Genomic DNA, 27,803 nt, shown 5'->3' with positions numbered 1-27,803 from the left:
TGAGCTCCACAACAAGGATATGAACGTTGTACATATATACATCATTGACTAAATATATTTTGCGAGGAAAAGAAAATGACAATGAAAATGACAATGAAAATTAACGATATGATTAGAATATCGCTTATTATATAATGTACATTCATATCAATGGAGGAATGCATTGAATTTCACCAACATAATAAAGTGCACTTTGAGACAAGAAATATCCCTCAACATTTTTCACAGAATATATTTAAAAATTTTACATAGTTTAATAGAGACCTTTGTTGATTTTCCCATGGATAGAAAAATAGTTAACAAAACAGCAACTTTATGTGCATGAAAAATGCTGAGAATGACACAAAATATTTTTGCTCCCACGTGAGACAACTAATTTCGTCTTACACTGATCATGTTTTACTTTCACAACCCCATATCATTAACTGTGTGTCTAGAAAAGTGAAACTAGGTGGAGAATTCATTGTTTTGGAGGGTGGTTTTGTACGGCTTGGAAAGTGGTTATAGAGGCAAGAGGATAAGTATATCCTGCAGTGTTTCAAGTAAATAGAGATTGTTTTCTTTTTATTCCTAATTAAATATATAATTTAGGTGCATACTTTTCCACTACTCTTTTATTACAATGCACAATGGATTTCAACATTGGTATGCCATCTTCAGGTACAATTTTAGTAACATTAAAGATGACGTACCAATGTCAAAACGCACAGCACATTTCAGTGAAAGTATAGTGAAAAGTACAAAGCGAAGTATTTATTTAAAATTAATTTCCATGAATTAGGGCTTTGCACAGTATTTTTACAAAGATTTAATTCTTAAGTTATTTCCTTACACAATTTCCCTCTAATTGCTCATAAAAAACACTAGCAACTATTTCCATTATTGGGAAAAAATACCCCAGTTTTACTTCTTATGACTTCTATTCCATAACATATAATTCTCCCTGTAATACACAATGCACAATCTTGGCAAAGCTTTTGGACCGGAGTAGTGCAAGCCCCCAATTTGTCACATACTGAGAGAGAGGCAGACACTACACTGCGCAGGAGAAGCCATTCCCAAGTGGGTGTGGACCTTTAAGACTGATAGACTCACGGCATCAATGTCGGCCGGCCTCATTTTGTTCTTCTCGTCCTCGTCTAGGATACCATCTACGGCTCCATTGGTCTGGGGGGGTGGCAGCTGGTCCTGGGTGGCCGTGCCGTTGGCTGCCTGATGGCCCGTGTCTGCCATCCTGCTGATGCCTCTTCCCTGCCTGAGACACCCACCTTGTCAATTCCTGCCCTCACCCTCGTGGTCGATTATTTCGTCTGCAATGGCAAAAAAGAAAACAAATGCTCATTAATGATAATGTATTATAATGATAACTGGCACACTAAAACAATATTTCACACCCACCCATATTTCTCAGAACTTTGCTATTGGTTTCACTTGACTTAACCCGGAACAACAAACAAAATAACATGGGAAAACTAGTTTCAACAAATAAGTTTTGTCATCTTTATTTGGAGGTGCTTAAACCCTGAAAACTTATCATTGCTAATTTATTTATACACAGTATTAAATGATCGTACCGCTTGCTTCTCTTTTCTTGGGTGATACATCTCGGCTCTTGATTGAGCATCAGGGCCTTATTGTCACCTGAATACTTTATCATATTATTATTACAGTTTCAGCTCCCAAACATTCGACTTCAGTATGTGCGAAAATGTGAGTTCAGGCAAGGGCATTTCATGGAAAAAGAATTGGTTCATATTCTTCGTATTTGCCGCAACAAATCCAAAAATAAACGTTGGCCGGCATCCGGAGAGAGAGAGAGAAGAGAGACAGCCTCTCTATCTTCAGCGGCCCGACATAGAGCGAGTGCCGAGGCCCCCCTGTTTTGAGGCAACGACCCCTTCCACCTCCAGAAGCATTTAAATTGGCCATCCGCTTATGGCGAGGCCGGGGGGCCGTCATGGAGGGCCGCAACACCTCTCGAGGGAGGCTGACAGCAGCGCTCCCTGAATGAACATTCTGATCTCTCATTCCGGCCGGGGGCGGCCAGAGTTCTCTCATGGTACAATTCCACACACGAGAATGGGGGTGACAGTGGAAAAGAGTCCCTGGGAGGACCCGATGTGAGGGAGAGGGGGTTACCGCCGCTTTAGTGTCGCAACGAGAGCAGGAAGAACCTATGCAAGCGCGCCGCCATCCCGATCGGCGGAGGAAGGGGGAGGAGAGGATGCTTGGGGCGGAAGAGGGCGGACTGGGAGAGCAGCGTGGAAATTTCAGCACCCACGGGAAAAGAGCGAGCGGCCCACCAGCAGACTCTCTTCCCGACTCGCATTTGGGCGGGAACTTATTACCTTGCAAGTACGTGGTCGGATACAAAGAGCAGTCATAGATGGTGTTAACTCTAATTCAGTAGAAGTCGCTTCGAGTGTCCCTCAGGGAAGTGTTATCGGACCTTTTTATTCCTACTTTTCGTTAACAACATTGACTCCGTAGTAACTAATAAGGCACGTTTATTCGCAGACGATGTGGTGGTTTACAGAGATATCCGTTTTATTTGCAGACGATGTGGTGGTTTACAGAGATATCCGTAATCCTGAGGACACAGCAGCCTTAGCAGATGACCTTGATGCTATATAACGTATATAACGCTGGTGCGACACACAGAAATTAGAATTAAACTTAAAAAAGTGCGTAGTGATTATTTTTGGAAAAAGAACAATTCCCTTCCGAACGCCTTCTGCATCGGGAACACAGATATGTAGACTCAATTAAATACCTAGGCGTTACCCTAACTCACGATCTCTCCTGGGTGAAACATACGGGGATTTAATAAAAGACTACTGGGTGAATGTTATGAAAAGGTTAAAGAGAAATGTTATCTCCCGCTGGTTAGGCCTAATTTAGAATAAGCTGCTAGCACATGGGATCCTCATGAAGTTGGATTAATTGCTGAATTAGGTTATAACTAGGGTAGAGAGGCTAGATTTGTTAAACGTTGATTTGATGAACTTAGTAGCGTTTCCAAAATATTAAAGGAGCTGGGCTGGGAATTACTCACGGGGCGAAGGTTTAATTACAGATTAAACTTCTTGCATTAAATGTAAGAAGGCCTCTCGGGCGATAATATTGAAAATGTATTAATAGCCCCGTCGTACTACGGTAGGCGAGATTATGCCAATAAAATTAGAGAGATTAAGTATAGATAGGTTTAAGGTGTCATTTTATTCACGAACGATAAGGGATCGGAATAACATTGTCCAACCATGGTAGGGGTAAAACATTCAGGTCAAAATTAGTCTGGTGAGTATTCACCCCCTGCCACACACCCTAACGGTAGCTTGCACGATACGACTAAAAAAATACAAAAAATAAGGCGAATGCACTTGAGGGCCTACTCTTCCAGCGCGTGTAAGGTCTTGGATGCGTGTGGAGAGTACACGCTGCGCTCGTCACCCACCATCAAATAGTAATCTAACTTCATCTAATCCACCTTCTAATAGCTCAAGAATACCCACATAGCAAATGACTTTTCAATTTATGCAAGGGGAAGCGAGTCGACAGTTCGTCATCAGATCGTACATTCACGTACACTTGGTATCTCGACTATTATCCTTAGAAAGAGAGCAGGCACCTCTTGTATAATCGCATAGTATTAATGACGCTGTGCATAGAGGAGACATAAAAGAAACAATCGACAATACGCACCAATGATCAGGTCATGAAAGAGGCGAAAAATAATTGTTCCGAATAAAATCATGAGGGACACCATTAAAACAACTCACAAGTAGATACTTGCCCGAAATGATTCAATCATAGTTTTACATCCGGGGCAATAAGAACTATAGTGGGTCATTTCAATCAGTTTACCCTTCTATTGCGTCAACGATTCCGATGGTGATGAACTGAAATCGAGAAAACAACGGGGGCGAAATACAGGACGGGAGCCATGGAGACAAAGGGGTGGGGTGGGGCTGAGCGAGGGGGAGTCGAGGCGCCGGCCCCCACGCTCGCGGATTACCAAGGATTCGGTTATTCTACATACGCTGCCTATTGGCGCGACGACACGCGATTGTTTGTTTTGTACTGGTTTAATCTTGATACTCGGGCGGAGGTTTTAAGACTTAAACACTCAGGGTTATTATTCCTAAATCGAAAGTGAGTTGTCGTACGGACATGTCCTGTGACCTATTTACCACACGACGTCGAGACTTCGATGATTTTTTACGATAAATTCGCTTCGAATTACATACACTGACCTGAAATTGAACACCGTACAAAACCTAATTCTGACCACACCTCGGCAGCTTGAAAAATATTTTATTTTTATTAAACCAGAGACCAAAGGCCTGGCACGACTGTCTCCGACATGGCGCATTGTTGAGCAATTGGCGGGAGAGGAGACCGAGATGTAGAATTTCGATCGGGTGCTTCTGGATTGCGGGGAGACCATTCGGCGGAGGGGAAGAGCTGCCTCGTGCCACCACCCTACCCTGGGCGATCCAGAGGGAGGGAATGGGGTCGCGGGGGAAAAGGAACGGACACCGGGGGGAATTCGCGACGAAAGTCGGCAAGAGAATCCAAAGATAGGACGCGACATGGCGGGGTAGTGGTAAAGGAAGGGGTGCTAGGGGGGCAGTGGGGGAAAGGGGGGGGGAGGCGGCGGCTAAACAACACGTGTTCCAAGCGCTCGCTCCATCGCAGGCTCGCGGGGAAATGAGGTCACCGAGTCATTTATTCACGGGGAAAGAATCGCCCCATTTCTGGCCGCTCGAAGGGCGGGGGGGGGGGGGTGACGGGGGGAAGAGAGGACAAAGTGGGTCAAGGACGGGATGAACCCCGCCCCCGAGTGTGCCATCGGCGAGGGTGCACCACCGACCGGCACGCCAAACCAACCAACACCCCCCACCCCCAGCACCACCCGACGAGAGCGCCTCCTCGCCCCGCCCCCGCGGGGGACCTGTTGACCGTCGCACGCGAGCACGCGCTCCATTCTCCCGCCCCCGTGAGAGCAAAGAGATGAGAAAATGGGGGAAGTCCGCCCTCCAGTCCAACCCCGATTGCCGCTTCCCGAGTAATGAATCCACACCGCCCACCGAGGACACTCACTACTCCATTTTTTGAGAAAAGACTCCGAGATGTGCACCAATGACCCCCTTCTGGAGGGCAGCGTCGTTAATAATGCACGAGTGGACACACACAAGCAGAGACGACGATGAGGAGAATTCCTTTCATCGCCATTGGAGAGGACGTTCTTCCCTCCACTTTCTCAGCGAGGCGTTTTTCTCTAGATTTTTATCGCGCGTTTCTTTCGAGGGGGACCAGGGGGGCGATCGATGCGGGAGGGGGGAGGAAGTCTCATCTCTGGGGGAGGAGGTCGTCTACCGCCAAGGTGGGCGGGGGTGGGAGGTCCACACGAGAGGCGCCGCACTCGCCACCGCGTCGCACACCCCATTCTCTCCGTTTCGGTTCGTCAAGAAATAAAGCAACGGCCTCCGGGGGGAACTCGATCTGAACCCTAAACAACGGGAAAATGCGTTCGATCTCTTCGGCCGAATTGTTTTCGAAATCCATTCGGATGGAATTTTTTCAAGACTATTTTTCGAGAAAAATGAACGAAAAGATTGGACTAGGGACGACCTCCTATTTTTCTTCCTCAGGGAAATGTCTCTCTCTCGCTCAAATTACAGGAACCATCACTTCGAGAAGCACTAAGAGCGCCTCAGGCAGATACCAAGCGAAAGATTTGTCACGAATCGCTCCCCCTCCTCCTCCCGGGCCGCGGCCTTTCTGCCGGGGGAGGGGAGGGCTTGCAGGGTACATGGCGTGGCGGAGGTGGGAGAGAGAGGATGATGATCCCGACTAGCTAAAGGAAGTCTTCATATCTCAGCCTTCACAAAAATACAGGTACAAATGTCTTCTACCATCCTATAACCCAGATGGGGTAGACGAATTCACACGTTTTATCGTGGTCGCCAAGTTCAATTTGTAAAGCCATTTTCGCCGCAAAAGTACTCAACGAAACTTATGATTGTAAACAGACGAAATGTAAATTTCAAGATTTGTTCCGTGCCTATACTATCATAGAATACGATATGAAAACGAAGAAAGGTTATGCATTTTTAAAAATTAGAGTTAAGGCGGCTCACGACCTGAGCTTAAAGGCTATAAATAATCTTAAAGGCTATAATAAAGCTAATAAATGTCAGATCTCCACCCGTATTTGGTGGAGGTCTGACAGATACCACTGTCACACCTCGTGTTATCATTTCGTAAATTCTAAGAAACATACGAAGCCTTTGGCGAAACGAGAGAGTGAGGGTAGTGGCATTTAAGGAGCTGTGTGAGAAAATTAATTGACCGAAAGCATTATCGAATACTGCATTCTCACGAAAGAGAGAAGTTTAAGGGTGCTAGGAGAAAGGGAGGACATAGAATTCGAGCTTCGAGAAAGTGCGCGATAGAAAAGCTCAACTCAACATCGATAGCCCTGAATCAATAGCAGGTTTCTGGGCTAACACAACACTATTACTAGATGTTCAAGTAAGGTCTATTTCACCAAATTAAGACACTGTCTAATGTATTTTCGCAATAGCACACCTCTAAGACCAATTCGCCCAAATATGGCCGCAAGCCAGCAAAACAAATTGGCTTCTCACTTAAGTATTAGTGATCATGTGAGACATTATTAGGCATACATGTAAAAGGGTAACTAACATTATGTAAAGTTGGACATAAAACCTTACTACAACGAAAGACTAAATTCAAAATGTCAATTCACAGTTCACAGAAATCTATTATGTCACCAGGTAAGTCATAATAAACCTGCTGACCGCAGTTTAGTTAAAAAACTGCTTTGGTTACTTAATCATAAAAATTGAAAAGAACGACAAATAATTACAGAATTTGCATAGCTAATGCCCAAGTTCTACAAATGCAATTTTTCTTTCTTTTAATGTGCAGAGACGCCAATTAATCACAAACACAAAATCCACATGTGGCGCATATTATATAACATCTTAAAACATATTTTGAAAGATAAGGAAAAATAGAAAAAGAGGAGAGAGAGTTCGTTTTCCCACCTTATAATCTGTAACTAACTAAAAAAAGTACAATCAATTTATAGGGCTCTATCATTAAATAAACTCCAAAAAATTGAATATTTTGAATTCATCATTACTCCGTCAATTTCATGACAAAGTTTTGAAAATAACCCTGAGCAGCAAAGAGCATCCCACACGTAACTATCAAAAATGCGAAGATTGTCTAGTCCATAAAAATTGAAGGATCTTATAAAATGTTTGAGTAAATCTGCTGCCGTTAAGTATAAATGGCTGGATGTAACGTTTAAATCTTAAAATCAGATGGAAAAGATAACATGCACCATCAGCAAAGGAAGAGCTATGCTTTCCAGATATCTACCCAATGCTCCAGGGGAAACTAACAAATATAATATTGAAATTCTTTGAGAATAGGAAAAGGAAGGCATACTGGTTCAGGGAGATCTGCAAGAAATGGTAGGGCAGGAAACAGATGCGTGCAATAGGGAATAGCCTTCAAAGCCAGAAATGAGAACAACAAACGGTTTCCGATAAAGAACACAATCGAGGATCCAAACGCGAGGGACAGGGGAGAGGGCAGAGTGAGAGAATGAAGGGAGCACTGGGCAAAGATCAAAGCTGGATGGAAACTGCTGTTTTGAATAAACGTGGTCCAGAGTCGCTGGAAACAGGAAATAATATTAAAATACTAATGAGGCTTATCAATTTCGCATTCATTTCGTGTTCCAAAACTCCTTTTCGTCTGTCAAAGCACACGTTCGCCACCACCGCAACCGTAAGAATGAGGGCACCGAAGAGACTTACTCGAAACCACCTCCTGCCAGTCATAAGTTCACGCCATTTCAAGACCGGGGCATCTTTCACGGCAATCTCTCGCGCACATTCCGGAAAAGACAGTGGGGTGATGTCATCGCGTCACCGCCAACGGGTTAAAAAAAACCTCCCTCAGCACCCCGCTAGCTTTCCACGCGAGAAATGCAATGAACCGAACCAAGAGGTCAAGAACCACCTTCACAGTTGAGAAAGCGCAGCGAGGAGAAAACTTAGCCGTAAATATATAGGTTTGAAATGCAATGACGAGGTTACACCTAATGCAAGTGCAAAAACCAGCATTAATTGATGAGTAGCACAGAATTTACTTTGATATTCCACAAAAATAAATGTATAATTGTGAGGAATAGCAAAATATTTCCTTTACAACTCATCATGAAGATGTTCCGCAAAGCCACGCCATCAACAATTGCAGGATACTTTCGCTGTGGCCAATGCGGTGTGGCTCGCGCAGACTGCGGTGCAGTTCCGAGCAAATTGAAATACTGCAACACTAGAAATATATTTCGATACGAGATACGATGATCACATTCTTTCGGATAATTCCTTTCTGCTGATTCTACATGGAACAATTGATGTTTTTTCACGAAAGCCCATTCTCTACTTGGTACTTCCGAGAATCATATTCCCTCCTCCAAGGAATCTTACAAGAATGTCTCCGTCGCGTACGACACAACATCCTCAGCTACTTTCCCAACTCACGTCGTCCGAGTCCTTCCTACACGAATCAATCGGCACAACAGTCAAGAGAGGAATAGATAGAGGTATTTATTCGGGCGAAATTGAGACCTCATGGTCCCTAATGGTCCGTCTCATGAATATGTAGAGTCACAGCAGCATTGTAACTCGGCGAGACAAGCGAGGAGCCCATTTTCAAAGCTACTTGCCCCATTTCTAATACAAAAACAGGACATTCCAAGCATGCTTCAAACTAAGGGCTTTGGTACACGGCTCTTGTTTTTTATTCCGTAGATGACGTAATACATCAGATTGAATCTGCAAAGTAAATGTTAGAAATGTCAACTTGAAATAACGGATTTGCATCACTTCAGAACAAAAATGGCGCGTTTAAATTTCTGAACGTAAGAAAAATATTTACGTTCTCTCAAAAACGTCAATACTTCGAAACAAACGCAACTAGATAACATTGTCACACTAGTGGACACCATGCGGATACTAATTAAATTCAACATCTAGAAGTTTATGTTAACCTGAAAAATTTTTGTCAACAAAAGACAACGCGATCAAAGAATGGAAAATACTCCACTTCGGGGAGAGAGCGTTCAAGGGAAGAGCGCTTCAGCGTGCGTTTATGCCGACACATTTCAATTGCAGAGGTCTTCCCTGAGAACACCTGCAGTTAATTCGCTGGGAAGGCGACAACGAGGTGCCCACAAAACAGGAAGCCCGCATAAACCTCTTCTCAACGAGAGACCCTCAGGCGGGGGACAAGGTTTATTACATACCACCCTAAGAACGGAATACGGCACTGGAGGTGCGTGGCTTCCCAGCGGAAGCCAAGTGGGGATCAGACAGTGGCGATCCTCCGAGACTTGAATTCGGGCACTCGGCGGGGAACGCACAACACATACACGCACTCTCTCTCTCTTATCATTCCCCTTCCTCACACACGCTCCATTCATCCCAAATGCAGAAAGGAAAGAACAACCCCAACGGCAATTGGAAAAGCCAAGCGCGCGGACACACGCACGCACTAAGTAGTCTCCGTCACGCTCGCACTCCCCGCAACTCCTTCAAACAATGGCCCGAGTCACGGCTGGCAGATCGCCAGGGCCGTCGAACGAAACGAGAGTCCTTTCTCTCTCTCTGCATTCACACCGACGCCACGCCCTCTCCAAACATCGCTCGTGTCGCCCTCGGGAATTTTTCGCGCCGAATCCATTCAGGAGTATGCATTGGCGGCGCGACTTCTCCTGCGATGCCATTCCCACACTTATCAAACCCGTGGCCTCACTACTTTCGGAGCAATTTTCAAATGCGAGACTTCGTCCAATGCCTTTTTAAAATTTAAAAATATAGCATCGGCCTGAACATTTTTTTCACCCGAGATCAAAATATCATGAACGAAAAGTGCCAGTAGGGTCTCGCAAGATTTACCCTTTCGAAAACTAGCTTGGTGTTTTTGAGTAAATTCTGAGAATCGAGCTATTTCTTAATTGAACTTACAATTGCGTACTCTAAGATTTTGCATGAGACGGATGAGAGAGAGGTGGGTATGTCATTACTTGGATTTTCTCTGTCGCCTTATTTAAATACGGGAGTGTCATCGGCTACTTTCCAGTCTTAGGGTACAGCGCGGCCATGTAGGGGATTTAGTAAATATTATTTCCTAATTAAGAGATATTTCTGAGGCCATCGTTTAGTATACGCAAGCAGGGATTTGATCGGGATGGGCGATTTGTTTGGAATAACGTCATTATGTTGGCGTTCGATTATATGATATATTACAATTTCAGAATAGGGTCATGTCATTAGAGTCACCCAGAATATTCTGAAAGAGTGCACGAATTTCTTTTACGTTAATGCCTTTCTTTGCAAAGTATTTAATCAGTGCTCGAACGTCAATTTTTTCCATCTTCAAAAATCACTACACGGGAACAACAACAAGGGAGGCGTCCGCTTCACAGATCTATTCCTAGAGCACTAACGCGTTACGGGTTTACTCATAAAGGATTACCTATTACTACGCGGGAAACTCGTTGCGCTAGCGCAGACTTCTGGCGGTGATTCTGAGAACCTTTCACACTACCCTCGTATATTGGCAAAAACTTGATCCGAGAGGGTTGAGTCAAAATAATATTATGAAATCAGGACTAATACAAGCTGTTGACAGCCTGGCGACACGGACGCTTATTTCAACTGCAGCGTGATTTGCAACGAAATTGAGGTTATTCTCTCGAAGGACGCAATTTCCGGATGAACCACAACCGCATCGCCGATTAGTACGCTGTAAGGTCAAAGAAAGTAATTGTACAGCAATTAGAAGCAAGCTCGTGATGCTAGAATAGTTACGACTGCATACGCGGCATGGCGTTCGATCGATGCTCGAATTAGCGTGATGCACAGCCGGGTGCACCCTAGGAGGGAACAGCTGATGCACGCACGCTTCCCTGACCTCGGATGTGGCGCATCGCACCACCCCCCCTTCGGCTCGTGTGGTGTGGGGTCGGTCTGCTACCTGCGATGCACCCGCACCCAATGCCGTCCCTCGCTCATACTTTCACATCCCCCTCGCAAGTGCACCACGGTTCCCTCCTTTCTCACGCCAGCGCTATCCCAGCAGGGACGTCGGATCAATCATCTCTGCATTTCGGGGGAATGTGATACGGAATCCTTCCGCTTGATATAAGAATCATTTACTCCATTAAGTTATTTCTAACAACATTGACCGTACATTAAAAAAAATAAATTAACCTTACTTAATAAACATCATTTTACAAATTGAATTTCTAGGAGTAAAATTCAAAATTAAACCAACTTAACGTTTACCATAACTGCAAATTTTGGTCCATGGGCTCATTGAACTCGATAGCGAGATGTGGTCCCCATCTACTGAAATTTGTCAAGACGTTCACTTACTTTTCCCCACTCTCAAAGCCCTAGTTTCGCAGAGATTGAGGTTGCACTCAAGCTCTCGACTTACATTATATCCACGCAACTCCATCACAAGAGAGATCTATCATTCTGCAATGCTATTCAAAAGAAGACAGCTTATGTTTCTACTTAAAAATTAGACATTCGTTAAGTGCTCACCTATATATACTGGAATGAAACTCGATTTCATTTTTACCGAGTTAATAAATGGAAATTCTAATTGTGTGCCTTGGTGTCGGGACGCTATCTCTGGAGAACACACCCTTGACGGGCAACCAAAAGCATTTTGACTTACATTAACGTATTTCTGATGATATAACTTTTGGAGATTTTGAAAATGCGTCCGTTAATCTGAAGGATTGGACGACCGAGGGCGCCTCGCAGTGCAGTCACGAAGCAACTACGTCGCGAGAGGAATTAACGAGCGCAAACATTAAAGTCAATTACTCGTTTAAAGGGCTCGATTTCACGCGATTCGGCGGCGGGCCCAGTCATCATCATCAGACGACGCAATGGCGACGGGTCGCGCAACGGGGAAAGGGGGGTGGGCTGAGCAGCCGCGAGGCCAAGATGGGGTGGAAGCATGGGTGCGAGCGGGGGCCGAAATGAAGGGCTTGTAAAAACGGGGGCAAGCGAGGGGCGGTGGGGAGGGGGCTGCCTCGTTGCCGAACTGCCTTCGGCAGGGTGACCCCGCCCCCGAGAGTCGCCAGCTGAAAGAGCAATCTAGAGGCGTGGAGGGAGGTGGTTGCACTAGGACTGGTGGGTGCAGGAGGGACAGGGGTGTGGCGAACCCCCCCGCGACGAAGAAAAGGCGCACGCCAACATGAGGGAGGGTCACAAGAGGGGGATAGGGAAGTGGGGGGGAGTGGAGGCGACATTTATTTATCTTTCTGCTTATTTGGATGACAGCTTCCAACAAACGCTTGACGGAGTGAAAACCGTGAGAGCACCGAGTACGGAGAATAACAATGATATTCCCACCATTTTACAGTTTTCAATTTGAACAAGCCACTAGCAGAAAGCAGCTCACATATAACCAACAATCTTTAAATGCTCATCTCCAATTACCGAAAAATTGCTTTTAATGTCGAATATCCTGAAACTTTCACAAATTAAAACATGTTGTCGGTTATAAAACTCAACTGGTCAGCGGGCAAACATGGGTGGCGCTATCTCGACAGCGCCGTTCAACTTGGAAGCATTTGCTATACCGAAAGATGCCCAAAATAAATTGGCGAGCGTGTAACAGGATATATGGAGGAGTATTCTGATTTTTCAGTAACTTACTTTGCTTAATTTTACGAAACCTACACAAAAACAAGACTGAAATTAAAGATCTCTATAATAATCACTTGCCAAGGGTTATCATGCATCGTAAGATAGCTCAAATGCAGAAGAGGTCACTTCAGGTGTTACCTCTTTTATCTCTTCTTTACGGCAACGACATTAACTCGGTGGTTTACACAAATATCCGTAGTCCTGACGATTAAGTGGCATTAGCAGAAAACCTAAATTATATTCGGTGCCGGTGCAAATAATTCAATTTGAAGTTAACTTACAAAGGTTTACGTAGTGGTGAATTTTTGGAAAAGGAACAATTTCTTCCAGAACTCCTACTGCTCCAGAACGCCTACTGCTTCAGTACCACCGAAATGCAATGTGTAGACTCAATTAAATACTTAGGTGTTACACTTACTCACGACCTCTCCTGGGTGAAAATAAGTGGATAAGCTGACTGAAAATTAGGATTTATTAGAAGAGTACTGGGTAAATGTGATGAAAAGGTTAAAGAGAAATGTTATATGGCGTTGGTTAGGCCAAATTTAGTATATGCTAAAAGTAAGATTTTGGGATCCTCATGACGTCGGATTGATTGCCGAATTGGATCGCGTGCACCTTAGAGGAACTAGATTTGTAGAACGTTGTTATGACAAACTGAGTTGCGTATCAAAATTATTAGAGGGGCTAGGCTGGGAATTACTCAGGAGCGAAGGTTAGATTACAGATTAAAACTCTTGCATAAGTTGCAAGAAGGCCTCTCTCTAGCGAGTGTAGAAATGCATTATTAGCCCCGTCGTACTACTGTAGGCAAGGTCATGTCAGTAAAATGAGAGATTTAGTGTAGAACAGATATATTTAAGATTCCGTTTTTTCACGAACGATAAGGGATCAGAATAATACTATCCGACCGCGGTAGGGTCATATTCGGGTCAAAGTTAGTCTGGTGTGTATTCACCCCCTGCCACATATCTTAGCGGTGGCTGGCAGGGTATCAAACATACAAAATACAAATTTCTCTCCGAGTGTGAACCCTTGTGTTGGCACGAAAAAAATGCTTGCATCTATTATTTCGGCAGTCTATGTATTTCGTGACAATTATCTGTCCTGACGATGTATCTATGATACAACGGAGAAAAATGGAATTGATAATCGAGCGATGCCTGCGAACGGGTTTATTTTTCTGAACTAAACGAATCCCAGATGCACATTTCACTGCGCCACCTCTGGAGAGGCGAGGAATTGGGCGGGGGAATCAATACAGGGAGCCGGGTACCCTCGTGATCACATCCTCCAATCCACCCTCACGGGCACCACCCTCCAGACGAAACCCCCCAAGAGCTGTTCCCTCCCCCCTCTCACTTCCCACCTCCGCTGATGACGAGAATTTTCGGCATTCCTTCGAGAGAGAAGTGGGGGTTGGGGGGATGAGGTCCACCAATACGCCCTCCCCCTTTTTTTTACTTTTATTAATTTCTGTGGAGTCACTGCCGTGAATAGAAACGGAGAGGCCATCGAAGGCCGTCCCCCGCCTTCCTCGCAGAGGATCCCCCGACCCCTAGCGTGCGCGAGAGACGGTCTGGAAAAAAAGAACACCAACGAAAACTCCCTTCTATTCATTACCCGTGAGGGTCCCCTAAAAAAATAATCCCCACCCCGGAGATCCCCTCGGCCGTGGCATGAAACGGAAGAGGGCCCGCAAAGAGTGCTCGCGTCGGCCTCGCCAGAATGGAAGTTCGCCCTGGGCAACGCCCGCGCCCAAGAGAGTGAGAGGCATCGTTGTTGTCTTCGTTATCGATTGGAACCACCAGACTACAGCACAATTCTGGTGCTATAGGTTTCATTATTCCTTCACATCGACATTGCCCGAATTATCAAGACAGACTTCTTTCACTGCCTAATATGTTGCCCTTTCCCCAACTGTCAGGATGATTGCAATCTGCTTTTGCTTTTCCAGATTGAGATTAACCAATTGAGAATAACACAAATCGAAGTCAAAATATGTCCCCTACCCTCTCCTTCCGTTGTTCCAATAAGGTTAACCGGATTAATCGATGATCCATGCAACAAACCAAATCTTGTCTAAATCCAAATGCATTTAATGAATAACCGGATGCCATAAATGGGGAAAATAAGAGAAATTGGTGAGGCAAAAACTAACAAAATTAACTGGTTGTACTTGGCATACTACAATATTGATGCTTGTTTAACATAATCACATTCAAATGTAAATACTTGCCGCTTGCTGAACAATGTTGATATAGTTTCAAACACCCCGTTTCTATTGTACTGCTGGGACAGAATGCAGGCGATATTGATTTGCGTGCTCCATTTGATCTCTTATTCCAGAGCAATGCTGTTCATTTAGTTCAGTAATGCAGTCACCGAAGTTACCTCACTTATGTACAATTGTACAACCAACGAGGATATTTAAATATTTAACACGCAATTAATTTCGGAAACATGGAATGCAGGACAATACAAACTAACTGATCGAACATATATGAAACTACAAGGTGGCATACGGCGGAGTTGGTCCACAATAATCACTCTCATCCGCAGACTGTCACTCGCTAGAGATCCATGGTGATATGTTTAGATTTGCGCCACAATTTTCAAGTGAAGTAGTGCCAGGTGCAAGGCATCGATAATTATAGCCAATAAAACTAATGAGAACAAAATTGCATCACAGAATCATTCATCATAGACAAGAGACCCACCTAATTAATGTTGATACATTATTGACACCATTGGAACAGATAAATAATTTATTAATTGGAACAGAATGTTTTATTACATAACCGCTGAATGAATAACTCAAAAATATGAGCGCACTACTCTAATGGTTAACAGCGACGGTAGAAAGAAGAGAGAAGAGGATGCCTTTTACACTGAGTTGGAAATCCTCTCAACCGACTACGGTAAAGTGGACGTCAACTCGTTCAGGACTAGATTCACCGCTTTATACACATCCGGTTCATCTGGAGGAACGATAGTTAATAAACGGTCCAGACAGTCAATGTGCACTTTCTATTAAAGCATGTCTATCGTTAGCCAACTCTAGATCAGTTAATCCAGGTGAGGGAGGCGTGCGCGCATCCGGCGAGCAGGACGACGTGGAGCCGCCCTCAGGCGCCCCCTTGGGGGGGGGGATCATCTCCCGAGCGCGGCGAGATATTCAACGCACGGAAGCCGCACCAATCTCGACATCACGCGACCCTAATTAGAGGTGGTGCGTGCGTGCAAACGAGGGGTGAAGGGAGGTTTGGGACGAGGGGGAGGGGGAGAGACCCTGAGTGATGCTGCGGCGACCTTCTCGGCTGGTCCTGGGAAAGGATATGGGAGGGAGGCAAGGGTGGGAACCGATGAAAATCCCATGCCCTCTTCCTAAAGCTCTCCCCACATAAGCCCCACAGTAGTAGGGACATCAAAAGAAGAAAGAGGTTAGGTAAATACGCCATGAGGATATAGGGGAGGAGGAAGTTAGTGATAAGGGCCTCGAGTTAATTGGATAAGAAAAGAGAGGTGAAAACTCTGATGTGGAGTAAAAGTAGAATAGTACGCCCCAGAAACCAAGTGATTGAGGGAGAGCGTATAATAACAGATAGGAAGACTATTATAATTTTCCACTTATCAATGGAAAATTGTTACAGTCGTATTCGTCTCTGATATTGTGGAACAGTTCCACCATATCACACCTAAATCTGTAATTTATGAGAGTGTATAAATTGGAGTATTTTGAGATTCATTTGTGGAGGAGGATGGGAAATGGACAGAAAGGAGAAGGAAGAAGAGACAGATATGGTAGGGCAGGTGAGAATGTTTTGGGAGAAATTCAAAAAGGCATGAAAAGTGTACGTAGGATATTTCGAAAGGCTGAGTGAAACGTTGAGAACGGATAGACGTGAGGATATTGAGAACTCGAGGTAGCCCTAGGCACGCTGGATGGAACGAAGGAAAGCGGAAAGTGTGCAGGGATGAAGGGGAATGGTTTCTAGACGCACAGGGCCTTAGGGTGTTTAGGGCCGTATCAGACAAGTCCATCAAGTCCAGCACTGCTCACAGTTTGAATCCATCAAATAACATTCTTGAACGGTGTATTACAATTAATAATAAAAACGGATAAAGAGAGGCAGTTGGCCATTTCATAACCTCTCTTACTTCTAATCAAAGTAATGGAAAACTTCTACAGGATTTCTGGAAATGTCCAGGAATGTGCAACGCAAGGGTACATTGGTTAATGACTTAATAGTGTGTAACGGTGCAAGGCGGTTGGCCAGGCCGGAGGAGTTTGTGCCTCCCAATTAAGAGGAAAACCTTGTACATTCCTTGAAGTTGTTGTTTACTCTTATTGCCAGTGCCGGTACATTGGAAACCATCGGTCTGATAGGCATTCCCGCTCTGTGAATTTTGAGGAGAGCGAAATACCGAGGGATTCAATTGCACTTAACTTAGCGTAGTCGGGTAGTTGGAACATCACAGAGGATTTGATCACCACTTGCTTGAGCTCCCTGGGAAATCATGCCGCTGGATCACTTTGCACTTTAATTATTTCGTGGATATTAATAAAAATGTCACGTTTACTTATGTATTTTTCATTAATTAAAACTGAATTGCCTTAATCTGCCTTCATAAACATAAGATTTTACGATGCTACCAATTTTTTGATGGATTTCAAAACAGGCAATTCCAGAAGATTATACTTTTGGCAAAAAATCACCATGTGTGCGTCACTTCTCAAATTGTCGAACAAAAAGCTGCTTGGTTCTTAATTTTTCTTTGAGAAGGGCTACCTCGCAGTCCAATGCCAAATTCTTAAGATCGATAACCATTATTGGGGCATTCTGAACGTATATTCTTTCTACAACAATGGTACTTAAGTGGAAAGAATTAATCAAACAGCGAAGGTATGGGATACAAGGGCTGGTGAATCTTCCTGGTGAAACCCAAGTCAGTTTAATAAAATGTTTAAGGAAAAAGCAAGTATTTTCTTGCGCAGCATGAATCGCTTCCGCAAAGTGATGCCTATTGTGGTCGTTAAAAGACTACGCTCGGGACTTTTCCCCGCAATTTCTTAACGTAAAACCAGAACACCTTAGTCATCCTCCAAGCAATCGCACACTTCTTTTCAGTTTGTGAGGGTGCTTTGCATCGCTTTATTTTCTCTGTGATGCGCAAAGTATTTGCCCAGTGTCTTTTCATCGGGCGTTCCTACACGAGTTTAAATATGTTTTTGTACTTCCAATGCAATTTCTTCTGTTGCCTGCTTGCTCTTCTACCCTCACCGTAATACCACCGTGGCTCGTTGCTTTCGTGTTTTTTTTTTGCTAAGAATGTGTCTCTACACCGTGTCTAATTTAATCGAAGAAACGTTTAAATGTATTTTAAGTTCCAGCTATGTGCGTTTTCGTAACACGTAATTGTAGGTGTCTCTTTGGATATTCGGCAAATCGTTGAAGTTCCCTTCTCGAAGCTACACAAATATTTCTTTTGGGTTTTACCATTTTTTATACCGAAGCATGTATTTCTACTTAGACTTCGTGGTCACTCACCAATTCGATTACATCTTAAAGTGTGATCATTTCTGGGTGGTTTATCAAATAGAGATCTAGAATGCTGTTTCCCCTAGTTGATCTCGTTAATGTTTGTGTTAGTATCTGTGTGGGTATTAAGCACACTATTTCGTCGGCAGTGGAATCGAGTAGCTTGTAAAATGAGTATGTGTGTATGTTTACCTATTTATTTCTCTCTATTGAACGCAAAATGGTCTCGAGTGTTTTTGGCGGTAATTAATACTGTCTCATCTGTCAACGCTGTAACCTTAAGGAAAACCTTCACCGTTCTTCCTCGGTTAGCCAGCTTTCCGTTCCCAAATCTATACGAGCATCTAAATTTCGGGATTTGTGATCGATTCCAGCTCTCTTGTTTTTAATACTACGGCAAGTTTGCATTATTATGAATTAAGTCATGAATGAGTAAATAGTCCTAATCGAGTCTTTAGATTTATCGCATTCTCTGTGTATACGCCCGGTAAAAATATAAACATGAAAAGCAAGCTATGAATTAGAACACAATTACCTAAGTGGTAACAAACAAATGATCAGCAGGGGAAATAACTCCACGAGCAAGGGGAAATTTATGATTATGAGGAACCGACAACACTCAAGAGTCCGTAAAATATTTCCGGAGACACTGAATTAAAATTATAAAAAGTCTCCTCGTGTTACTATCTAATAATCTCCTTCATTAAATGGCGGTAGCAGTCCGTATCGGATTAGCCAGCCGATATTCCGAATCCTCCTTGAAATTATCAACAGTATTTCTTTTCTCCAGGCTCGATGGAAAGCCCTATCACTATGAATTACGTCTAGCTGCAAAACGCAGGTACTGACACGACCAGCCACAGTCAACCGTTTGACGCAAGCGTCCTGACCACGCACATGAATGAGTTTGTCTGCGGGCCTTTATAAAGCGTGACCCCGCGTGGAGCGGATCGCTTTGCCGCCTGACTGCTAGATGAGCGTCCGCTGGAAGCGGGCAGGTGTCCTGGGAGCCGCGGGACTGCGGGAGTTTTCCGGAGCGGGCGGGGAAAGCGCCACGGCGGACTTGGTCTGGGAGGAAGGGGCAGCGTAACTGCAGGTTACCGGTTGTTTGGGGAAACGGGCAAGGAATCACGAGGAAGGAGGAGGAGCAGCGATCGACAACAAAAAACATTCGATAGAGTTGCGTGCGCTCCTTGCCTCCACACCCCCCCCCCCAGCGCCTTCCAGTTCCCTCTGTACCACGTCTGCACCCGGATGGACAGGCAGCCCGCGCGCGCGGATGGTGGGCAGAGAGAAGTAGGCAGAAGGAACCAGTTGGGCGAGAGGGCAGGCGCACTCTACTCTCTTCCTCCCTCCCCACTTTGTCGGCTACGTTGCCACACTTCTTCCCCCCCTTTCTCTCAAGAACAACCCCACACACACACGTACGTATCCTCCTCCTTCCTTCGGCCGGCCTCCAGGAGAAGGAAGGAAGGAGAGAGCGAGAAGAGGGGGGGACCCGCTGGCTGGAGGCGTGTGGGCGGGCGTCTCGGCGTCGACCGGTTTGAAAATTTTGATAGTCAGCCTCCCCTCCGCCCCTCCCTTCTCACTCACTCTCCATTCCCACTCACTCTTCGTTTGACCCTCACAACGACTTGGAGAGCGTGCATGAAGACGCGATTTTTTTTTTCAGCAGAAATGAAAATGATTCTTCGTGAGTTTGTCTCTTCGTAGCTCTCCCCCACCCCCTCTTTCTTCTTTATTATATACACATATAAAATAAGACAACGGACGACCGGAAATGGCGTTGTCGAGGCTCTCCAATGATAGCGGACTTCCTACAAAGATGAAAAATGGCAAGTTGGTCGGCACACCCAGTCGTTTTTGCGAATCCTTGCGATTTATAATGGAAACTGGATAACATCGGTGTCTTCTTCAGGTTCGAGTAACGGTTTGCGGATTTATTATACGCTTTCACGATACACATTGACTCCATTCGTCGTTATACACGTATCTACTGAGTTCCTCACGTTTACGCTGTTTTAATTCACTATTTTCTCTTTGGAGGGACTACTTTGGCCTAACTGAGGAATAAGAATATCCAGTGTGGGAAAAACCGGATGGCGGATGATTCCACGTTTGTTTGCTCTCGTTTTTCTACGTAATATCGCGCAAGTCGCCCGCAAGGGCGTTTGGCGGGGGGTGTTAGGTCACCAGACATGCGGGCACAATCATTGTATCTCAAGAGATTAGTTTGATCATGCAACGGGACGAAGTTAATCAACACGAAACAAGCCACTAACATGAAAAATATTCGGCAAGAGGACAATATTCAAATTATACGGGAACAATGTTATGGAACTCATTCTATTTAAAATCCAAGCCGGATATCTACAAAATATATACACCGCCAATTCCAACTATCCTCTTCGCCCTTGCGGTCACATGTATTTTCATCTCTAATGGAGCGAGGAAAAAACATTTTAAATTATTCGTTCTACTATATATCTCCCTGATTTTACGTTGATGATCTGATCTACCATAGTAAGTCGGGGCCTGTAACATGCCCTTAACATCCTCAGATAAGTAACCTGCCTCAAATTTACACAGTAAATTTACGCTGAATTTAAACCTGCGGTCAACTAGTGGCTCTCATCCTAATTCTTCCAGTAGTGACGTGACACTGCTGCCTTGTTCACAACAATTTTTCACAAACCTAACTGCTCTACGTTGCACTCGATCTAGTTCCAAAACTAAGCCTACCTCATGAGGATCCCATATACACCCGCAGCATACTCAAGGTGGGGCCTAACTAACGTGAAATTGCAGAGCTCTTTTTACCCTTTCATTATATTTCCCAAGAGTCCTTTTAATGAATCCTAACTTTATATTTGCTGTTCCGAAAATATCGCAATAGCTTTTAACCCAAGACATATCCTTAGTTTATGCAACACCCAAACATTTTACCGCTAAGCTATCGGTTTACTGTATACTTCAAATGTTTTCGGGTGAAATACCCATCCTCCAAAAATTCATCGAAACATTTCTTCAAATTTAACTCTAACTTCCATGTCTCGCACTACTTTTGGATCGCACTAAGGACATTAGACAATGATTCCCTATCTTACTGACTGGTTATGTCCCTGTCCATCACAGGGGTCCGCCGGAGAATGAACCCAAGCGCAAGAAGACATTCGTGGACGTTCTCACACTCAATATCGCGAGGGCTAAGGAGATCCCGGCGGGTGATGTGTGTCCAACAGGAATTAATGTTACGTGCTTTCATTGAATAAGCATGCACCATTTAGGACCGCGAAAGATACTAATTTCTAAATAGAACGAGAAATGTGCACGAGAAAAACTACATATCTACTATAAATCCTTGTCAAAAGAGAATTAGTAAGAGGCAATTATTAGGAAATTGGGTGGAAACCACTGGAAGTACAAATTTTACGAGAATTTCTTGACCTACTGGATAAATGCGGGTGGCATAAGCTTAATGCTGACACGTTTCAGAATAATTCTAGCCTCGTCCAGCAGTGGTAGCCGTTAACTTGATGGGTGAATTGACTGCCGAAACCACTTTAATCCTTTTTCGCTCACACGCACAATTCATGATTGCAACAGCAGATGACTACAACCTCAAGGTTTTGAACAATAAAATATTTCGTAGTATTCCTCTAGAATGATATAATTACTATATATATATATATATATATATATATATATATATATATATATATATATATATATATATATATATATATAGCGAAGAATACACGATAGTAAAGTAGGAAACTACAGTTCAGAAATGGTCGAAGTGTATGAGGGAGATAAGATGAAAAATTTCGTTAGTCAAAAAGCTTTCACGGGGATGTGGGCATCGTTGACAGGGACGTTGAGTGTTACGAAACGTCTCGTCAAAGCTTTAATATGGTGTGTGGTTTGGTATGGCGTGGAAATATTTTCGCTAAAGCAATAAGATAGGCGTAGATTGGAGACTTTAGAAAATAGGGTGGGGAGAGGGAGGGAAGGGGTGAAATGGACAGAAAGTAAAACAAACGAAGAAGTGCTACGTATGGTGGGGGAGACGAGGGGATTACTGATGGATATCAAAAAGTAGTCAGGAAAAGGGATACAGAGCATATTGATTGGCAGTGGGATGTTGAAGAGTGTGGTAGAGGGGTGAATGTAAGGCAAACGAGGAAGGAGCAAGAATAGGATAGGGATGTTAGACGGAATGAAGGGAGGAAAGAAGTGTACGGAGATGAAGAGGGGCTAACTACAGAGTAAGATGTTGGGTTTTGATTTGTTTGGAGAGGCGAAGAAATTAAAACGTTGCAAGGTCAGCGTACGCCCAAAACCTACCCAAACCGATAGAATACCAATAATTATAATAGGAAACTTTTTTTAATTCCGAATTAATTTACAATCTTGAACCGAATATCCACATGACCCAACATGACCTTTATTCTTTTTCATACTTCATTCGCGAGTTCATACTTTATTCGCAAAAGTATTCATTTAACGGTCTCTGAATCCGCCAAGAAACCATTGATGGCTACTCCATAATCTAAGTGGTTAACCAAAGACGAACCTGCCAAAATAAAAACAAACAGTTTCCCATCAGTTAGACGATAATTACAGCCTTTGCAATGGCCAGTGACTTTTTTAATCCGAAATTTTTCTCCTTATTGGTTATGCGACCCTTTATTCATTGAAAATCAATAGGACTCCATAAACTCGATTGGGATGCCCCGCTGTCCAAATCCCTCCTTCAGTACCCTCACCCTTTGGCGACGTGCTCGGTTCATCTTCCGGTGCGGTGGACCGGGGTGACGAGCATAGTCCTCCGCGAATGGTGGTAACCACTGACTCGGAACGTAACCCCCCCCCCCGCTAACACCCCTGGATACACGGCCACTGCATAAGGCCGATAGTTCCGAGAGGCGCCTCCCGTTGTTGATGGCGCGGCCACTGTGATCACTTATTCCGCCTCGTAGGCAATTAAACAATCTCCCGTTACTGTTCGGGCCGCCTGCTATTCGGGGCATTCCGTTAGGCACGGGGCCGCGCGGGTGCATCTGCTCACAACATGCACAACCGCGGCAGAAGGACACGCATTGCCGAGTCTTTCATCGAGCGCCGGGCGGATTGCATGCGCCACAGGATAGGATGGTGACCAAGACGCGTGATTATCGCGCAGGCGCGCGCGCACGGTCGTGTGGCCTCTGCATATCGGTGTCGTCTCTGATCCAAACCCTGGCGACAATCCTCTTGGAGGAAAGGTGCGAGTTTCCTTTCATCTATAACTACATAATACCCCGCAAACCGCCGCAAGTGCGCGTGGCGGGGGGTGTTAGTTTACCCCCCCCCCCCTCTTTTAGAAGAGAATAAAAGCACATGCAAAATTAGCAAATTCATGACAATCTGCACCCACAGAAGCGTGCAAATATTCATGCAAAAACCTCTTTAACACGACACTTCCACTAACCCCTCACATTTTCCGTCATAAAGATGCCATATAAAATGTGAAAAAGTAATACGTTCAATCATTCCAAAAATACCAAAATATAGCCATGTACAAGTAATGGCGAAGGAAATGAAAAGATGAAAATGAAAGTCAGAAGGCAATTCATGATACCTGTTATATTTACGGATGCTCAGGCTTTAGTTAGCCATACAGTGAAAGGATTACAATCACTACTGAGCGCATTACAAAATCAGTGTGATACAGGTAGAATTCCGATTCCTGTAGGTATGGAATGAGAATCAATGAAAGAAAAATAATGATTATGACGTTGTCGAGAAAGAGGGAGCCTAGTTCAAATTGAGAGGGCAAAAATCAAAACTATGTCTGCACGGGAGAGCACGTTTACTTATATTGGAATATTTTTTGAATCGAGATGGTAATAGTAGAGGCATAGAATTGCGTCGGCCAAGAAGGACTTTTCACAAGGGGAGGGATTGAAAACGGGAATATTTGGATAAGAATGTTAATAAAATACTCGTTAATAATTTGATTTGGACGGTTGTTTTGTATGACGCGACTTTCGGGAGGGGCGACGAGCGACCCCGAAGCATGCGCGTCGAAAGATCGGCCAAATTGTTAACATTTTTACCGAAGCCCTTTCAATGCTGCCACTAATGAAACTAATCCCTATTTTTCTTATCGCCTTCTCTCTCTCTCTTCCATTCGCGAAAATTAATTTTTAATCTCATCAAGCGCTCGAAATGATGGATGGATTATCCACCTCCGTTTGCCCCGTCGTTGCCTCTTAAATATTTTTTCCCTGTTCAGCCAAGTCGACTGCCCATTTTGTTGAGCCGTACAACATTCTGTTCGCGGATTAATGGCGTACAGTCATGAGAGACTGAAGTGTTCCGAGGATCAAAAGAGGGCAGAAATTCACGAGGGTAGTGGCGCCGCCGCCTTTCACTTCCTCCGCCGCCAGTCGCGTGAGTCGGATTTCCTGGAACTAGGCTCCAGGTTGTGGAGTCCACCCACGCAGTCCCTCGCAGCAGCGCAGGTAACAACCCGCTCTATCCTCTTGAGACGGACGGCGGTGCGCTTATTGCTCTCTTGTCCCCGGGCTGACCAATCTACTTCTTTTCCCACCACACGCGCTCCTCTTCCGCGCCACCACCGTCGCACACAGCGTGGAAACGGCCAGTTGCCATCGCGAGCGAGCCGCCTTCCCGCGCTCCCCACCTTCCAAAGCCCAGAGTAAGTGAGCGCGGGGGATCGTTGAACTTTCGGAGCCTGGCTACGGAGAGCGTCGTCGTCTCAGCAATTCGGTCTCCTCGCTCGCTCGCCTCGCCATCGAATCGCTCGCAAGCACTCGCGTGAAATTGATGGATTTAGCACGGCGAGAATTCTTCTACCCGTGTAACTCCTTTTCGGCCGTTAATATCAAATATTCTGTCTCGGGCATTGGTCATGTCCTGGGTGATTTTAAACAATGACACTTATTCCTAATCAGTTCCGATCACCATGCAGGGCGTTTTGATTGGAAATGGAACGCCTAATACATAGTGGACAGAAAAACGTTCGGCAAGCGAAGTAGCCCTGAACAAACCGAAGACCCCCCCCCCCACGTACTGCCATCTAGGGATTCTACGAAATAAGAGTGCAGCTTTGTAAGTCATGGGACAGACATTTGGATCAATCAAGTGCAGCCAACAGGAACACCAGGAAGTGCTGAAAACAAACGAATCCGCCTTTGGCAGAACAAGCCTGATCGGAGCCTGGCCATAGGATTAACTTGGATGAAGTCAATGTGATCTCGAAAGAATCATGTTACTAACTTAAGCATGATGCTTATTTGTTGGGCTACTGGAATTGCTAAGCGCCCTGCAAATTTCAACAAGGATAACGGTTACTGGCTCCACTCGGAAGAACGCAGCCTTCACAACCATCACGCTGCGAGAGCCTTCGCACTGTAATTCACGAATACATGAGATCCATAACTTCATTTTCATGGTAGCCCATCACCAGAGCTAAGAGCTCGTGGCGTTGAAGGGGGCCATTAACTGACTTGATGGCTGACAAGTAACGTTCGTACGTTCCCAACTATGCGGGCGGTACAGAAAGTAACCTCCGTTATGCTATAAAAATATACTGGAATAGATACAGAAAATTTATCAATTTCATCTCAAAACTACATCTCTTTCCTATTTTATACATATTTGCTAAACAGATTTAAACATTAGCCATATCTCTGAACTACTTTTCAAATTCCTTCAGCACAAAATTCTGCCGTCTGAGATCACAGTCATCCGATTACGGTATCTTGAAGTTCCTCGTCGGAACGAGCAAAAAACATTTAGTAACCTAACAGTCTTGTTTCCATGCAACGGCGCTAAAAAACTGTAGGAAACTTTCTGATGTTTTCAGATATCGTAAAACAATGGTTTTCCCGAAATTTTTCGCGAGTTTTTCGGCGCAGTTCATTGCTCACCAGAGACACTTGTGCCACCACCACGGACATTTATGTTCACTCTTAAACGAATGACAACAACACTGACGCAAACTCTTGTCGCTCATCACATTTGGTCCGCACAGATCACACATTTCCTGATGAATATCAGCAGCTATGAAGTTTGTTATTAGTAAAAACCTTATCACTAAACGAACTTCACATTTGGCGGGAAATACAATTGTATTATTCTTTCGATATGCTATTGTAAACAAACGACAAGCGTCGCGACCGTCCGACCACTGCAGTCCCGAGGCGTACTGATCGACTGTGTGCGTCAATGGAGCGATCATTCGGCTTCCTCCACTAATCCTCACGATACACAAAAGCAGAGGTTACTTTCTGGACAGCTCTCGTATTTTCGCCAGTGCCTATACAACTCCGTCTCAGTATTTCTCCTCGTGTTGTTGTTGTGACCCTTGTCAGTACCTCGTTCAATTCTCTAGTCGTAGTTTTTGAGATGGATGTTTTCGGATAGATGGATAGATACTCGCCGCAACCCTATGTGGGGTCTTTCTAAATACAAAAATAGCACGTCTCCTTCACTTTCTCATCACTACATTGTCCAACTATACGTTTGACGAATGCCAGCTTCTTTAAGGCCCCGTGATAATGTGAGTGTTTCCACCACAAAAGATCGGATGCGATGATGACACCTGAATATTTTACATGATCTACAAAGTTTATCCGAACACCTCCGCGTGCGTGAGGGGGTAAAGTCTTTCATATTTTTATAATGAGTGCATAACCGTACATTTTGTGTATTTAATTCCAAGCCCCAATTCTCTACACTATTGTTGAATGTTTCTTAAGTCATTGTTTGGTCCTTTATTTCCTGATATTCTGACTATTTTTCTGTCGCGGATCGGGCATCTCGCTTTCGGGAAGAGCAACAGCGTGAGGAGAAAGGCGGAGTGGACCCGGCCACGTGTGGAGGGGGAGGGTCGCGGGGTGCAGCAGGGGCCCCCCTTCGCCCCCCCACCCACGCGGGAGGCGGTGCACCGCGGAGGTGCCTGTGTGAGAATGGGGTGGAAAGCTCTGAGTAAGTTTCGGCGAAGGGAGTGGGAGGGTAAGACGTAAGTCACCTCGTATTGCCCGAAGGCCTCCCGTACTCGCTGAGTAAGTATTTCGGGTGATGATGCACGATTCAGTTCGGGACGAATCACAGCACGAAGGTCGTTCTTTTTCTGTCCCTATCCCTCATTGGATGTGGCTTCATTTGGAACTCGTCCCATTACATACGTACATGTAATGGGTGTATGTGCATAGTGCACCACTTGCACATCTCGGGCAAAAGCCAACTTGTGCTTGCGCATCGACTCCCAAGGGCAGACGCCCACGGCGATGCCTCCGCGAAGCCACCACCAGAGGAAGAAGCCGCTGGGCATTTCACCGGAATTGGGGAACGAGAGGAGGAGGTCATCGACGCCCACCCAGCCTTCTCTCGCCCCCAGCTCGCCCCTCGCCTGACCGGGGGCGGAGTCAATAGCTCAGACCGCCTCCTGCTCAATCGACTGCACCTC

The 27,803-nt window shown here is 44.8% G+C and overlaps 1 protein-coding gene across 8 annotated transcripts in view; it reads right to left on the bottom strand.

Moving 5' to 3' along the window:
- Positions 1-27,803, bottom strand: part of hts (adducin 1-like protein hts) — a 166,200-nt gene that overhangs the window by 45,470 nt on the left and 92,927 nt on the right. For all 8 annotated transcript variants that reach the window (XM_071592304.1, XM_071592303.1, XM_071592306.1 and 5 more), the window contains one exon: positions 1,096-1,310. In XM_071592304.1, coding sequence (XP_071448405.1) covers positions 1,096-1,233 — 138 coding nt within the window. In that variant the 5' untranslated portion in view covers positions 1,234-1,310. The remainder of the gene's footprint in view (positions 1-1,095; positions 1,311-27,803) is intronic.

The sequence above is a fragment of the Hetaerina americana genome, unplaced genomic scaffold (genome assembly GCF_022747635.1).
Source record: "Hetaerina americana unplaced genomic scaffold, ioHetAmer1.1.p SCAF_5, whole genome shotgun sequence".
Lineage (NCBI taxonomy): Eukaryota > Metazoa > Arthropoda > Insecta > Odonata > Calopterygidae > Hetaerina > Hetaerina americana.
The sequence above is the reverse complement of the archived record's forward strand: the minus strand, read 5'-3'. Positions and strand labels throughout refer to the sequence as shown.